Source organism: Alligator mississippiensis, chromosome 10 (genome assembly GCF_030867095.1).
Source record: "Alligator mississippiensis isolate rAllMis1 chromosome 10, rAllMis1, whole genome shotgun sequence".
NCBI classification, from domain to species: Eukaryota; Metazoa; Chordata; order Crocodylia; family Alligatoridae; genus Alligator; species Alligator mississippiensis.
This window is the reverse complement of record NC_081833.1, coordinates 70,173,973-70,191,620: the sequence shown is the minus strand read 5'-3', so window position 1 is coordinate 70,191,620 and position 17,648 is coordinate 70,173,973. Positions and strand designations below refer to the sequence as shown.

General features: G+C 44.4%; 1 protein-coding gene across 4 annotated transcripts in view; it reads right to left on the bottom strand.

The window, feature by feature from the left end:
- Positions 1–8,333, bottom strand: part of CMIP (c-Maf inducing protein) — a 168,555-nt gene extending 160,222 nt beyond the window's left edge. For 2 of the 4 annotated variants that reach the window (XM_059713898.1, XM_059713899.1), the window contains exon 1: positions 7,804–8,332. In XM_059713898.1, the coding sequence (XP_059569881.1) occupies positions 7,804–8,097 (294 nt within the window). In that variant the 5' untranslated portion in view covers positions 8,098–8,332. Of the gene's footprint in view, positions 1–7,803 lie in introns of all 4 variants that reach the window. The other 2 variants (XM_019488221.2, XM_006273964.4) reach the window with 2 other exon arrangements.
- Between the last annotated feature and the right edge of the window lie 9,315 nt (positions 8,334–17,648).

Here is a 17,648-nt window from a genome sequence, read left to right as displayed (position 1 = left end):
CTCCCCTCCCCTCCCCACCCTGTCCCCAATCATATAGTAAAAACACAAGGCTCCCTGGGGGATATTGCTCAGCCATCTTGCTTTCTGTGCCCCGAAATTCTTAGTTTTTTTGGGTGGAGCACTAACAAAAAAATCTCAGGACTTGACTCTTCCCCTTATTAAGCTTTGGCCCAAAGGTCTTGGAGTAATGAAATGTAATCCACTACACCAAAATGCACCTGCACCTCCTCGGTGCTGGCTCTACTGTACCTATTTGGGTAGGGAGGGTCATGAGAGGGGCCAGGACCCCATCTTCTCCCTGTCTCTTTAGGGATGCAATTTTTCCTGGCAGCACCACTCACTGCTGGAGCCAAAGGCTGAAGGCTGTTTGGATTAACCCTGGGGCAAGGGTTTCTTGGTCTTCCTTCCTAGGTCTGCAATGCAAGAGAAGGTTATGAGCAACCTGGCCCTCAATCTGAGCCAGGCTGTGTGTGGTCCATTATCAATTACTGCAGCTCCCCAAATCCTGGGAAGTGCCCTGCGAGCTGCACACCCATGCTGAACACAAACTAGTCAAGGCAGCAAAATAGTCAAGGCACTGTGGCAGCCAGAAACTCTACCATGTATGAGTCATGAGTCAGATCTCAAAAAAAACCCCCTAGATTGATTCTAAACACTCATGGTTTATGAAGCCAATAAAACTGGAGCCTTTTTTATTTGACATCAGGTTTTTGAGACTTTAGGGTTCATGTTTTCACGCCATTCTCTCCAGGCTAGAGTTAAAGTTTTACTGGTCAAGAAGTGTTCAGGTACAAACTGTTCTTTTCAAACGGATTCTATTCCTCCCTTCTTGGTATCTACACTCTGAAGTCTTGTGTCAAGCAGCCAAATCCTGAAGAGTCTATTGTGAGTGAGCATGTGCACACATGTTCTAGGCATATAACATGCATGTGTTTACATACCACTCATCTAGAGATATACAAACGTGTAAATGTATATAGAATTATACACTACAGAGCTATAAAGATAATCACGCACATCCACAGGACAGAACTGACGTAACTGGTAATGCTCCAACATTAACAAACAAGCCACAGTCTGGTTTCTCAACCATTATGTTTATTCTACACATGTCTAATTATCCTTAAGGGGTCCAATTACTTAAAACAGTTATGGTACATCTTTCTAACTTATTACCCCAAGTAAGATTTTAATCTTTCTATAGTCCTAACCGAGGTTTGCTTAGAGACATGAAAGATAGCACCCTCACCTCATATTTGAAGATTTCATAACAACAAACAGATTAAACATAGATGAACTTAACTGTTAAATATGGTTTCCAGAATCTCTCCCAGTTTTATTCAATTGGGTATCTTTTTCTTCCACTAAAGCAAGTGCAAGTCTGGACACAGCAAAATCAATTGACCTTTTGCTAATGACATTAGTAGGGCCAAGATTTCAGCCCGTGTCTTCTCACTCGTCCAGCCTGTAAACCCATGAAGATCATCATGCCAACACTATGCCTTGCTCTTACAGGCTAGCCTTTTGCCCAATAATATCTTTTTAATATATACTCTACCAAGGGACCATAGCTTGCACTAAATGATCTAATAGGCTTTTTCCATCACTAGCTACAACGTTCCTAAAGAAAGATGATGATGATCTCTTAATTCCTCAAGGGCTTGATCCTGAGAGATGCTGACAAATTACTTCAATTCCCAGCATGCCCTAGAATCGGATTTTTACAGAGTACGAGGCAACTTGAGGATTCCTCACGGGTCCTGTCATGTGGTGACCAACACTGCATCTTCCTTCCAATGTCAAATAAGACGGATCAAACAAAATGGAATTTACAGCATCTCTCACACACGACACAAACAGTAAAATCTATTACATGGATTTTTACCCTGCTGGTGTCATTTTACCAAAAGTATAGTAATTTACAACATTGCTTGGATACATCAGGCTTTTTGACCGAGCAAACTATCCCCAAAATAATGCATAATAAAAGTGGAGCAATTATAAAAAAAATAAATAACCTAGCAAACCTCCCCGCCCCACCCCTAAAATTGACATTTCTGTAAATGCAGTTATGGGCTTAGACAGTAATAAAACTGGCTCGTTTATCAAGACATTTACAGAACAGCCAGAAGCAGAGGGGCTGGGAGGTGAGGGGGGTTAGCGCATACATGTTTTAATTCTAGTTGAAATACAGAGCTAAAACTTGAACAGTATAGCAAAAATGTAATGTTTGGGGCAAAATTTGCAGACTTAAAAGTTACCAAGGGTTATACACAAATTCCATAGTTAAATAATTGTTAGTGCACTTGATAAAGTTATCATGATGGATGACAAAGGGCTTTTGCATGTTACATGACAGATAAAACATACAACCATAGATACACATGGAACCTATGTATTGGTGTGTTACCAAAGGAGAACAATAAGTTGCAGTAAGAAATTATGTGGTTTCTTTGTAGTAAGTCCCTCTATATGGTATGTCTGGACTAATCTAGGGCCAAATCCAGCGTTGTTTTCTCACGTTCAGAGAGTCTCGTGGATATCAGGTGACCAACTACTACTGGTGGATGAAAAGGAGTCAACACTGGTTGACTCCACACTGTTTATGTCAAAAACAGATTCTCATTTAGGAAACTTTGTTATTATTATTTTAGTTAGAAACCAGAGAACTGCTAATGTTTGTGTTTCAAAAATCCTCTAATTTGTTCTATTTTTAAGGGTGTTATGAAATCTTTACGTTTGCATAATAGCTCCCCTTTGATCTATATGTTTTTCCAAGGGAAAGTTGATTTTAAACAGCAGGCATTTAAAAAATTTTTTTTAAACCTAACGGGATCGTGATCTGAAGCAAATAAAAAAAATCTTACTTAATGATAATTTTTGCCCTGTTTTTAAGACAAAAAAGAAAACCAGAACAAAATATTTAAATAAATCTTGCAACACAATAGTTGCATTTTCCAATACTGAAAAGAAACCCAATCTCTGCTTCCTCTGCCCAAATTTTAAGAAGTCTCACCAATATCTACTTCACTTTAATCTTAGTTGTGCCTTATCATGCAGCTAGGCAAAAGACATGGATGCAATTCACCAGTTCCTCAAGTGTATGTAGGATTTGTTTTAAATCCTTGTTTTAATAGATGTTTTGCTAGCCAAGTACTGCCTCCATAGGTAATTCTTGCATGTAAAAGTGATACAAAGAGCTCCAGGTTGTCCTCAGGATTATTCCTAGTTATATACGGTCATAATGGAACAAAACCAGCCCCAATCAGACAGCAAAAATGAAACTAAAAATTAAGTGTGTGCAAAAATCCACCCCCCCACCACGCCGCTCTCCTGAAGAATAATAGGAAGTAACTTCATGGTGGCAATTATGCCTTATCTTTCTACAAGGATCATCCATGATCTGTTTATTTTACCCTCTTCTTTTGTTCACATTTTCCACTTGTGCTCATATGATTTCAAACCTTCTGCACTAGGTGCCAGCTCTGGTAGAACATACTCAAACCAGAATCAGAAACAGAATAAAAAAGGAAGAAACAGGGACAAAACTGGAGAAGAGAAAAGATAAAAACAAGTCCAGTTAAGGCTGCCCCTGGAAAGGGACTGGAAATTTCATTTTTTACATTTGTGCTGAAAATAATCAAGTCCCTTTCCCTAACAAATCAGAACATGAATATTTTCTTCGATTTTATCATCTCTCATTTTATTTTTACAAGTATTGCCACTAATAAATAAACCATTTAAATTACGCAGACTGACCCCATTTCAAAATAAAAAAAGACCATTAGTAAATGTCCCCTCATTTACAGTTTGATCCATGTTTATAAAACAAACATCATTCTCCCCATGGGGAGGGAATCAGATTCGTCCACAAGCAAGCTGTTATCTGACAAATGAAGTATGAAAATACCATCATATCCTATTGTGACACTTGGCATTGAAAGAACTGGGGGGAAAAATGGCTACAAATCTGTATTCCTGAACACCAAAACAACCTTGCATGGCAGCAGTTAGGACAGCCTAGACAGGATGTGCATGCACTCCTGAAATTATGCTGTTTAAAGCAAGTGATCTGAAACAAAACAAGAAAAATGAAGCAAACAACGGAAATAAAGTACAGAAAAGACAAACTCTGAACACCTACAGTAGAAGGCTCTATGTAGTAGAAGAAAACATGTTTCCATTTCTTCAGCTGAGTATCTATGTTAACAATTCAGCATCAAATGAAACACAAAGCCATTCCTATTTTCCTTTATGCAGGGTTATTTTGATTGAAACTGTCACTCTTTCCAGTGTTAAAAAATGTGCTATGCAGTTTTTGTAGCAGATGTGATTTTTAACAACTTTTTAGTCTGTCATTATTAAAGCAAGCTGCGTCTCAGAGGCAAAAATTACAGTTGTCTAATTAAACAGTGGAAGCAGTCACCTTTCTTAACAAAACAATTAGCTCTGGGTTCTTACTCACATTTATGTATGGAAGAGTATTGGGCAGAGGTAAAAACAACAGCTGGATAATCCAAAAACAAAATAATCCCAACACCTGTTCTGGGTCAGTTAAAAATGAGTGGCCCTTTATTCACATCCATGTTGCAGGTCACAACAAAGATGACAGCAAATGTCTAGAATTAACAGATATATCCATAACATTTATCTGCAGGCCCACCATATCCAAGTTTAATATTATGGCTGCCCCTACAATTTTTGCTGTTTCAAATGCAAAAGTAGTAAAGTTATTTCCCTGTTCAGTTTTACTCTTGTTATAGAGAATGCTGTAAAACTTGTCATGCTACAGGATTTGCACAGGAATGACACAAGGATTCATTAGTTAATGTTTGTAAAGCACCTTGAAAGTGAAATGCTCCACCTGTAAAAGTGGCCTCATTATCAGAGGGTCCACTTGACTCACCTTCCACAGAAACTGAAGATTTGAGCCACTTCTATTTCACTATCTATGCAGGAATTGGGATACGCAGTTTTTAGCACCCAAGTCAGTCTGTTTTCCATTTCTAAACGCTTTTGAAACCAGTTTGATTTGCACGTTTATGACTCCTTAAAAACCAAATATAAAAAATAAAAATCTCTCTCTCTAAACCCTGGCAGAACAACAAGCAAATATTTAAGCAACAAGTAAGTGAATTTGGGCAATATTCTGCTCCACTAGCTCCCCTGTGTAGTCCTTTTTAAAATCAGAGACAGTACCTGCACAAATCAGGCAAGCAGGGCATAGTTCTAAATACACTGTATTCACTTGATGATCTAGCACTCAGAAATGATAATTACAGGTGCAAAACCAAGCACAAAGGAAAAAATAACCTACTGCTCAACAAAATGGAGCTCACATGGATAACAATGAAACCGGCAACATGAGACACTGGTGCACCGACGGCTTTAGTCTCTTTCTGTTACTTATGCATCCCACAGAGACAGAAATGAGAGCAGACTGCACGTTAATTAGAGCACTACCATACAGCAAACTGGAAATTATTTTAAAAAACTACTAGCTTGTTGTCTGATAAAGGGTTTAAACCTTGCCAGAAAGCAGAGTTTGACCTTTATTGTACAAACAGAAGTGAATCTCTGGTGTATCTGTATTCCTTTCATACATTAAAAACATAAAGCAAGCATCTCCTTACCAATACCACTATTGCACTTTTTTCTCCCCCTACTTTCAGAAGTATTTATGATGGCAACTGCAAAGAGAATGTGAACTTATTAACACAATCTAGGAACTTATTATATACTCATGTCTCTTTTTTTTTTTTTTTTTGGGGGGGGGGGGGGGGGGGGGGGGGAAGGTTCTCCTTTAATACTTCACTGCCCCCTGATCCTTCTTTTACAGGAGTGCCATGTGAAAAGAGTTACTAACGCCGTTTGGAGACAGCCCAGTGGAACAGAAGACGACCATGGTGGCAGCTCATTAGACATGAAAAAGAACCACATCAAGCACTTAGGCAGATACTCTGGCTGAAGTCTGTATTTCCTGCACATGCATCTTCTTTGGATACTTTTTCTGGCAAAATACAGTGTAGAAGAGATGTTTGCACTGACACACACACCTGTTCTATTTCCATAACAAATTATGGGAAATCTACCAGACACAGCACTAGCCTAATTTTGCCCATCTAAATGTACCACTGATGGAAAACCATAGAGAAGCTAATCCAGTCTCATGGTCTGAATTTCTTTTGGGGAGACCAGAGTGAAGCCAATGAACCTGCCCTAATCTCTCAATGTCCCATTGAGAAAATAAGTAATTCATACATCAGTAAAATGCCAGAGTCAATGAAGTTTTATATGGTTGTAAATATATGTAAAACTGCTCCATGTCATTGTTCCATAGTACTATACCAAATGCCATTTGATTCAAGTGTACAGTAAGACCTGTGTATACAAGTGATATTGTACATATGACATTTGTATTATATTTGAATACTGATGTGTATTGTGTACATCATATATGTGCCTTTTTACATCATGAATTTGCTTACTTACAACTGACTGTCCTGTACCACCCTCAAAGAGAGAGACAACATTTGTGATCACATTGTCAAGGTCTGAACAAGATATGCAACCACCACACTCAGCACCCAAACCGAGGCCTAGAAAGAAGCAATATATTCACAGTCTCTGCTGAAAGAATCTGGTTTCAAAATTAAAAGCAACCTGTATCCTCCCCAATGTGAACTTTGCCAACACGTCAACTGTCATTTGCAAATTTGAGTTTCAGAAACAAGTTGTTTCCTCTCCAAATTTCATGACGCTCATTTTCCCCGAAAACATAAAAATATCATTGTAAGAGTAAAAACCAGATTTGTTTTTAAAACGTTGTAAAGTTACAAAGAAGTTTTAAAACAAAGAGGGAAGAAAAAAAACACTATGTACCATTAGAAAACAAAATCCCAGTCCAAGATTTTAACATTAGGGTTAACCCACACACACAGAACAGGGGTGCGCCCAGTCACCCACAGAGCCGCACACAGCCCCCCCCCCAATGATTAAAGAGATTGGAAAAAATAAACCAGGAGCATATTCATTTCCTATCGATAACTGAATGCACTTGTTTTAATTTAATTCAACAAAACAAATGCTTCAGTAAAGGCTCCCCACATATTATCATAGAGCAAATTATGAATGTAGGTAACCACTGATGGGATTTAAATAAAGATTAAAGGTAGACCTGTGGCTGAATCTCTCTCAATCAAGCGAGATTTCAACCCTTTCAGAAAGCTTCTGAAATCAATATACGAGCCCAGCTACGTATTACATACACGTAAGCATTCAGGCTACCATTAAAAAAAAACCACCTCTAATCTAGGCAGGGCCCAGCCTGGTGCCAGAGATCTGGAGGCTTTTTCTAAGTTTCTGAATATATTTTCCAACAATCCCCAAAATGGCCCATGACTAACAACAACAACAAAAGTCTGGACAAATAGCCGCGCTGGTTTCCATACAGGCTGGTAGATGGCCACAAAACCAAAAAGTCTGGGCAGATTTGCACCTTGTGAATTAACCAAAGGCGCGTGTGCAACGCATGGGTTATGCGCGTGGATGCGCACGCCTGCGTACGTGTGCGTACACCAGCCCGTGTATGTGCAGATGTGCGAGTCTATGGGCACGCATGTGTGCGTGTGTGTGCCTACGTTGGGGCGCGTGCATGCCGCACGTGTGCGCGTGTACACCCCCGTGCGCACACGCATCGGCGGGTGCACGCGCAGGCATGTGCATCCGCGCGCGCCCGCCGCGCGTGCAGACGTGCGCGAGGCGCGTGTGCGCACACCTGCTCTCCCGCCTGGCGGCGCTTACCGTGGCCGAGGCGAGGCCGGCGTCGGCCAGGGCCAGGTGGTGCGGCTCCCAGCGCCGGAGGAACTTGGCGGTGAGGATCTTGCTGAGGAAGGTGCGCGGGTGGCGGATGACGCACACCTGGATGTCGCCCTCCTGCAGCAGCTTGTAGCGCATGCCGTGGCAGTGCAGCAGCGCCCGGCGGCACGGCGCCGCGCCGCCCAGCCGCTGCCCGTCCACCGCCGACATCTCCCCCAGCAGCGGCTTGCTCTCCTCGATCTGCCGGGGGTCGCTGCCGCCGCCGCCGCCCAGATCCATCGCGCGGCGTCTCCGCCGCCTCACGCGTGCCCGCGCCGCATCCGCGCTCCGCCGGCGGCGCTGAGGGGGCGGGAGGCGGGAGCCCCGGCACCGGCAGACAAAAGGCGGCGGCGATCGCGGGGCAGCCGCCGCCGCGGGGAGGAGGAGGGGGAGGAGGCGGCGGGCGGGGCTGCGCTGCGCTGAGCTGAGCTGCGCTGCGCGCGGGGGGGGAGCGCGGTGCCCCCGTGTGTGTGAGTGTGTGTGAGTGTGTGAGAGAGCGAGCGAGGGGAGCGCGGCTCGCGGCGCCGATTGGCTGCCGCCGCATCACGTGCCGCCCGCTCTGACGTCAATGGCGGCCCGAGCCGCAGCTGGCGGGGCGGTTGGGACGGTTGGGGGCGGTTGGCTGCGCCCCTCCCCCCGCGGGGTCCCCACTGAAGGATGAGCTCATGGCCCCCGCGCTCCCTCAGGAACAGCCGGGCCTCCCCCTGGCACCGTCCCCACCCCACGGGGCCTCGAGCTGGGGATCTCCACTGCTGTGCCCTTGTGCCCAGCTGGGAAGCCCCCAGCAGGCAGGTTGGCAAAGGCTGGCCCCTCAGTCAGAGTCCAGACACCTGCTTTTTTAAAAAAAAAAACAAATTTCTATATCGAGAGAGAAAGTTACATCTTTAAAAAAAATTATATATATAAAATATACACACACACACACACACAGCATCTTGCATAAGCTTGCTCTCACACACCTTAAAGCATGTTACCCTCAGACCTTTCCTCACTTCACCCCAGTTGCAATCTCGTGAAGCCAGAGTCCAGACGCCAGCCCCTTGCCCGCCACCAAGCCGCCCCTCGGAGCCGGAGTTCAAGTGTGCTGCCTCAGCGAGAGGCAGGCGTGGACCCCTCGTCCGCCATCAAGCCGCCCCATCTAGAGCCAGAGTCCAGACACCAGCTGTCTCAGGGAGAGCCAGACATGGACCCGGGGTTTGCCATCAAGCTGCCCTCAGAGCCAGAGCGTGGTCCAACTGTCTGCTGCCTCAGAGACAGCCGGGCACGGACCCCTCATCCGCCACCATGCCGCCCCTCAGAGCCAGAGTCCGGACACCGGCTGTCTCAGGGAGAGCCAGGCACGGACCCCTAGTCCGTCACCAAGCCGCCCCTCAGCCCCAGAGCGAGGGTCCGCACGCTGATTGCGAGCCAAAATAACCTGGGTTGTGGGCACAGACGGGTCAGAGAAGCTTTCGGACTTGGCGGGAGGAGTGGAAATCCTCTAACCCCCTTCACTTTTTCCAGGAGTCCCATAGATGCTTTCAGACAGCTACTGCCAACAGACTTTGGCAAGCTGGTCTCGATAAAACATCTCCAAACCTATCGCCATCCTACTCCGAGTGTAGTGTGCAAGGAAAGGAACGAGGGGGGTTTCCCCCCTTGCTTCTGCTCTTCCAGGCTCCAGTCTGGACTGGAGGCACTAAGATATGAGGAGAGAACCTGTTCTCTTGATGAGGCTGAAAGAAATTGCATTAATAACGTTAAAATAATGATTTTATTCACGGGTATACTTAATAGCGTGTTAGTCTGAGACGAGAAGATACAAAAAACTAGGGGGAAGATGTCAATTCTTGCCGATTTGGGATTTAAAACTTCATTGCAGAACAACAAGAAAGATTTTCTACCTCCCTGCCTGCTGTCAGACACCTCCAGGGGAGGAATCCTACCTGATCTACACATCAAAGAGCTACTCCACACAGCTCACAAAGACACTCTCATCGACCCCAAGGGACAGCCTTCCACCTTCAGCTCCCTCTGTGCAAAAATTAAGTTTATTTCCTACCCATGGGGACTTCTAACTATTTTGTACCATCTGTACTTTTCCCTGAGCCTGACGAAGGGACTTTGATCCCAAAAGCTTGCAGAAAAGGACAGTTTTCTTGTGATTTCCCAGTTGGTCTCATAAAAGGTATCATTTTGGAACCAAGCGTTCTAGTTTTTTGTATGTCTTCTTGTCTCTGACCAGCACGGTTGCTCTATGCGATACATTTTCCCATGAGAATCTCAAAACACTTTGAAGATGTCAGTCTGTTGATGCAGCACCTGTGTGACATGCATAACGTCTCTGGACGAAGACAATTTAAGGGACTTGTCGACAGTTTCTGCAGGGAGTTACTGGAAGAGTTGAGAATAAACCCCAAATTAGATCCTCACTCCTGTGATTCAAATGCTAGGCAAAAATTAATAAAGCTTCATTAGACTGTGAAACTCATTGCAACAAGACATTGTTGAAGTCCAGATTTTAGTAAGAATAGCCAGAATAATGTTTGCTAGCACTAACTCGTCTGGAAGTGATTTGGGACATTTTGTGATTTTGGAACCTCAGGCTTCAAGGCTTAATCAATCTCTAATTTAGGAATTAAGGCAAGGCAATCATGGGAGATGCATCTAGCTGCTGGGTTTTAGGATATCTAGTACTATTCACTGTCCGAGATGGACGACTAACCTTGTTTCTTTTTATGACCAGGTCACAAAATGCTTAGACGCAGGAGTCAAAGTAAATGTCATCTACCTAGACTTTAAGAAGGCCTTCGACACAGTATCTCAGTCTGTTCTCGTAAGTAAACTGACAGGCTGTGATGCAGATGATTACATGGTCAGGTGGGTGGCAAATTGGCTTAGGGGGTTGCACCCAGAGAGTGGTGGTGGATGGGTTGATATCGACCTGGAAAGATGTGGGCAGTGCAGTTCTGCAAGGCTCAGGCCTTGAACCGGTGCTATTCAATGTCTTCATCAGTGATTTGGACGAGGGTGTGGAGAGCACCCTGTCCAAGTTTGAAGATGATACCAAATTATGGGGCAAAGTTAACACACCAGAGGGTAGGGAATGGATCCAGGCAGATCTGGACAGGTTAGAAAAATGGACAGAAGGAAATAGGATCCAGTTCAACAAAGACAAGTGCAAAATGCTGCACCTGGACAAAAGGAACCACCAACACACTTACAGGCTGGGGGATGACCTTCTCAGCAGCACAGCAGCAGAAAGGGATCTTGGAGTCATAGTTGAAAATAGTTGTCATAGTTGAACATCGTTGTCATAGTTGAAAGTCATAGGTGAAAATGAGTCATCAATGTGATCAAGTGATCAATGTGATGAAGTGATCAACAAGGCTAACCGCACTTTATCATACATTACCAGGTGCTAATGACAAACAGGTCCAAGGAGGTGATGCTTCCCCTCTATGCAGCACTGGTCAGGCTGCAGTTGGAGTACTGCGTCCAGTTTTGGATGCCGCACTTCAAGAGGGATGTGGAGAATCCTGAGAGGATTCAGAGGAGGCAAGGTCCTGTGAAGAGAGACTGAGGGACCTAGATCTCTTCGCAAGAGAAGGCTGAGAGGTGATCTTGTGGCTGCATATACATTCATCAGGGGGTGGCAGCAAGGAACAGGAGATGCTCTATTCACTAGGGCACCCCCTGGAGTAACCAGGAACAATTGCCACAGATTGACAGAGAGCAGATTTAGGTTGGACATTAGAAAGAACTTCACAGTAAGGGTTGCCAGAATCTGGAACGGGCTCCCAAGGGAGGTGGTGCTCTCCCATACCCTGGGGGTCTTTAAGAGGAGGCTGGACAAGCACGTAGTTGGGGTCATCTGACCCCAGTACTCTTTCCTGCCCAGGGCAGGGGGTGGGACTCGATGATCTACTGAGGTCCCTTCCGACCCTAACATCTATGAATCTAAGGGATATAGAACTAGATAGACCACAAGTCAGATCCAGCCTTCCTGCCTCCTCCCATCATGCCATATTTTAATAAAGATACTGATGTTTCAACAGAATTACTAGAAATCCTGGGAATTACTGGGATATTTTTTGTTGAATACCAGTACCAAAGACTAATTAGGACAAAAATGGGAAATCAATAACCATTCCCCCCACAGATTTAGTATTATGGAATGGTGCTAATTAAGTGGTCTAGTTAAACACTGAAAAATAATATTAATCTTGGTGACATGAATTACATCTTTAATTATGAGAGAGAATTCTCTTTTTAAAGGGCCTTTCATACTACAGGTATTTTTGGAGCATTGATGATTATTTGTATTGCAACCTTAGGCAAACTGGCCTGTCAGGCCTGAACAATACCAACTGGTAACAACCTTGTCTTAGATGCATCTTTCTTAGGCTAGAGCTACACATCAGTTTACCCTGAAATAACCAAATCTGTTCTAATCCATGGCTTTGAATCTGTGTAACATCCTATCAAATAAAGAAAAGGACACCCTTGATTTAGATTAAAGCAGGGATGGCTTAGAAAGGAATGATCCTCCCTTGGACTAGATGATCTCCCGAGGTCCCTTCCAGCCCTATTTTTCTATAATTCTATAATGTGTACAAACATGTGCACTGTCTAGCACAAAAGGGCACTGGTCTCGCCGGGACCTATTGGCTATTGCAGTCAAAACTAATGCTATAGCCAAAACAATCAGAATAAATCAGTGCAAAATGTGTGTACCACACACAAAATTTAACACCAAAAGAATTTTAAAAGTAGGAAATCTAGTCCTACTTTTGAGTCATTTTGGTGTAAATTTGTGCTGGTAGACTAGACAGGCCTCCTTGACAAACCACCAGTTCAAATCTATTGTGATGCCAAGCTGCTCAAAATTGGTACTGTTTCTCTAACAGCTGTTTGGTGCAGACAGGCAAGGGCAAGCAAAATACTGCCCATGGATTATATTAAGTCCGCCAGTTGATTCGATCAGGCAGGTGGCATGGGCAGCAGCTCCAGCTCTGGCCTCTGATGGTGCTATAGGAGAAGCTGGGCAGAAGCAACCCCGTCTGCTTGCCTTCCTGGCACCACACGGCAGGCCCTGGACAAGCCACACTCGGACCCTAGCAGCTCTGGCTCCAGCCTCTGCTGGTACTGTGGGGGACCCTGGGCAGAAGCAGCCCCACCCACCTGCCGGCCTCCATGCAGCAGGTGCTCCACACCTGGGCCCAGAGGCAGTGGTGCTTCCCCAGTACCTCCTGGCAGGTGAAGCCCCAGTGTCAACCCCAGTCCCAGGCTTGGCCCCCAGCCCAACCCTACCTTCCACCTTGCCCTGGACAGCACTGCGAGCCAGCCCAGCCTTACCTGCCACCTCCTGGCTGCAGCCAGCACAGCTCCCATCCAGCACCTGTGGCTGCTCCCAATGCACTGGGGCTGGAGCTCTTCCTCGCCAAAGGGGGACCCCAGGACTGTGGGTGGGAGTAACCTGCATGGCCCTGGCAAAGAGCTGGGGCAATCTGGAGGGAGTTGCTGGGCTTCCCCAGGCTTTGTGTGGTAAGTTTGAACAGGAAGGGGTTTGAATAGGGGATGTGGGGAAAAGTACCCAAAAAGAGTTTTGCCAATTTAGCCACATCAATCAAGGGTTAAAGGTCCAAGAGCTAAACTCTTGCAACTTGCGCTGAAATTATCTATTGTAATAGTCCTGGCGGTGGTCCCCCTAGAGTCCAGTCGCTGTAGAGTGATAAAATCAAGCCATGAACACTTGCATTGTCTGGCAAAGGGCAACTAAAAACCCTGTCTAGACAAGTGAAATGTAAGTACTTGCAAGATGCTGAGCTGCAGTTAACAGGTACATCGCCTGACTGGTGTGGCTGAACATATCCTATCCACTCATATTCTTCTAACGCTGCACTGCAGAAAAAGAACTAGATTTGCCTTTCTAGTCAAATTCCTGTTCTAAGCCCTATGATACAGGAACACAATTACCTGCATCTCAAGCAAAACCTGTATCTTAAGGAAACAGTTTCTGGTTTTATTGTAGGAACACAAGTTTTAAGTGCGATCTAACCAGCACAGCAGTTGATCCTTGAAGAACAGACATGGCAGACCAGCTGTACAGTCAGGACTGAGTAAAATATTCATCATGATGAATGATCTCTGTTCAAGGAATGTTCACAAAGAGACTAAAGAATTCTGGAATTTGTTCCTTTAACTAAACCTTTCACAAACGGTTTGTAATACATGTATTGCTGGGATGAATGGTCCCCCCAGCCTACTTGATAGTGTGGGTAGGGGGTTGCTCTGAACAGAAAACTAGACTTTTAAGATGGAAAAAAATAGTAGTTTATTTGTATTGGTCACGACTGGAGGCTGCAACCAGCACCACAGCCCCACTATACTACACACAGTTTGAACACATAGTAAAAGGCATTCCCTTTTTTGGGGTTTTTTTTTTTTAGTTTTTGACAGAACATAATAATCTAAACAGAACATGAAGGATGAAGGACTGGAGGGAAACATGAGTGAAGTGCCTTGTCCTTGGTGACACTGTAGGTCAGCAGCAGAAACCAAAACAGAACTCAGATGTGCTTCCCATATCATTGCCCAGTGCACCTGACCACTCTGCTGCCTTCCAGTGTTATCAAATGTGCTTTTTGCACAATCACTACAATTGATTTTAAAAGAACAGGGTCGGGTTGGTGCTGGTTCTGTTTTGTTTTCTTGGAAAAAAAGTACATGTTGCATTTTGAGAGAGACAATGGACACAATACGAAGAAAGGGGTATCCCCACCGTTCAGCTGAATTCATCTGGCTCTTTTGCTGACACAAGGACTGTTTTTCCCCCTTAAACCTCATTCAGCTGTGTTCCCTTTCAGTAACAGGGATGTTCATCATGTCAGTTCTGAACCCGTAATGCCAGGATAGCACACAAACAAAGACATTCGCAGCAAGGAATCCAATCTTCAAAACTTTTTTCGTGCACTACCAGCCCAGCTCTTGGTCTGTTGGCTGTCTGCTCTCAAGTCCATCAAGTGTTCTCCAGGAAGTCCCTCCTCACTGCCAAAACAGAAGCATTGGCATCACAGCTTCTTATGCTTGGTAACACCCATTTATACTCATGTGTTAAAATAAAAACAATATGAATTCTGGAGAAAGGGAAGACAGGAAATTCACAGGCACGCCTGGCTGCCAATAACACAGGTTGTATAACAGTGGGGGCTTGGAAAACCCATGAAAAACACGCGAGATGCCAAAATCTACATAGCAGAAAAGTACTGCCTGCAGGCACCTTATGTGAAAGCAAGCCCATGACAGGCAATGGCACCAAAGGACAAACTAAATGGAAAGGAAAGGTTGTGACATGATGTAATAAGTAAGATTTAGTTGGATTTATATAAATTACAATAAATAATTTTTTAAAAAACCATTTGTTGGCATAATTTATTTTATGGGATACTACAATGTTAACAGATGTTCTAACGAACTCTTAGCCACAGTCAGCTCAAACAGGGAAATAAAATCTGCTCTAAATGTCTACAGCCTGGAAATTCCTCTCGTCACAGGGCAAGAGGGCTCATTGCCTTTGTGTTCGCTGTAAAAGTCTTCACAGGTTCTGGCCAGCCTGCTTCCAAGAGGTGTCTTTGCAGAGATGCGAGCTGATTTTCAAAGCAGAGGACTGAGCACCAGACATTTCCAGAATGCATAGATAGGAATCTATCAGTCTAGGAGTTTACATACCACCCGAGCCTTCAATGCAAATTTCTACTTGTTAAATGGGAATAATAGAGCTAATTTACCCACCTCAGGAGGGTGCTATGTGGATTAACAGACTCCTTAGTCATTGCTTGTAAATTGCCATTGTTGAGTCAGAGCAAATTCCTGCTATCAGATCCACTTGAGTCAGCTCATTTTCCTAACAATTATGTCTTAACTCTTTCAAAATTACCCTTTACAGACAGCAGGGAATACAACAAATCTGAACAATCCATACAACAGATAATCTCTCTCTTTTCTTTTTTTACTTTTTAAGGAAAAATTTTCGTGTCCCAAGTCAAATCTGGCAAATCAATTCCAAATCCGTATGAATCATTCAAGAACCATATGTGGCCATGGCAAGCATCCTCCACCCCCGCCTGGGGATTCAGATACTTCCAAATCCTTTGGCAGGCATCCTGTGCGCCGGCCCAAGCCTGGAGGCTTGGAGTTCGGATGCCCCAGAGTTTTGCTTGCCCTCAGCTGTATGGCAGCAGGAACAAGTTAGCAAGGAGTCTCCCATTTCCATAAATTTGGAGTGTGGCTGAGATCCTCTCACTGGAAGTCTAAGCGGGAAGCTCTCATAGGGAGTCCTGTCCGCAAGCAGACAAGGGTGCAATCCTCCACTACATAGTGCCATTTTTAATTGCATTACCTCGGTCAGTGTACTGCCCCCTGCCACATCCGTGGTTTTCCCCCGCCAGTACAAAAATCACCTTGGTGGTCATGCTATTTCCCCTGCCAGGTAAGTATATAATGCTACATAGTTATTACAGACATTAGGGTCCCCAGTTCAAAGCTTGCTTAAACTAGTCATCAACATCATCTCCCCAAAAGTCCCACAAAACATATATAAACCTAATTTCTAAATGTAACTTAAACATAAATCACTGCATTGGGAGCTGCATTATTTAGGACAGCTGAAACTGGACCAGAAAGTTCTCTAAAGGGCACCAGAAAGGACAAGTCTAGTACCTAGGGTGGGATACATGGGATAGAATAAGGGGATTTCCAATATAAACCCCTATACCTCACCTCCTTTCCCCAACTTCCTGATCACTCACTATTTTGATTCTCAAAATACTGAGTTTTACTGGGGACCTCCCTAGGCAGAGCACAGGACTGGGGAAAAACAGGACTACATGAAAAATACTGGATGTCACATCTAGTATTTTCCCACTCTCAGCTTTCAAAGTGCTTTTGTCTGGGGCTTTTCAGCTGGTCTCTGATCTCCAGTTAATACAGATAATCAAGGAATCTGTAATTGCAGTGCAGTCCCCAGCTACTCAGACTCAGGGTCCTTCCCCTTACAAACATACCAACGTTTCTCGATTTGCATGCTCCATGCTTGCCAACATTAGATGTTCTTTCTACTTACCACCTCTATCAAATGGGCTTGTACAGAAGCTTAAGGAGGTGGTACCAGTTGCTAGAGAGAGCTAGCCATCTGCTAACCTAAACAGCTCTCCATGCCATCTTTTACCTGGTCTGATACAGGTGCAGGTGGGAGCATTTTATAAAAAAAGGTGGTCTTGGGAACAACTAGAGTCCATACAAGGGAGCTAACTTACACTCAAAAAAGGAGCATTAATGAGCTGGCTGAGGTAGAACTGACAAAAGTAGAGAGAGGAAGTAGGAGAGGCACATGGCTAAAGTCTATATTGAATCAGACACAGAGGAAGAAGCAGCATCTAAAATAAACAGATGAGCTGATAAGAAGGAAATAGTATGAGGCCTGTAAGGGTCCTTCCCCATTTTGCTGAACCCTCTGTATCAAACACTGTTGCTTGCCAAAATGTCAGCCCTTGCCTGTACTCTGCTAATAACAAAAGCCTTGATAGTCCACTTCTCCTACACAAACTCTGCTTTTCTCTAGTCTCACCCTATATGCCTGCCAAGAGAGACCTCAAGGAAGTCACTCAGGCTTCTGTTACTACTTCCTCCTCAGCACTTAACTCTCCCAAGATTCCTACAGGCTGTTCTCAGCTGACACTGGTTAGGCAAGTGATAAGCTGTAATTTCTGTTAAACTCTGCTCTGTTATTTTTATCTTGTCCAGCCAGCCTA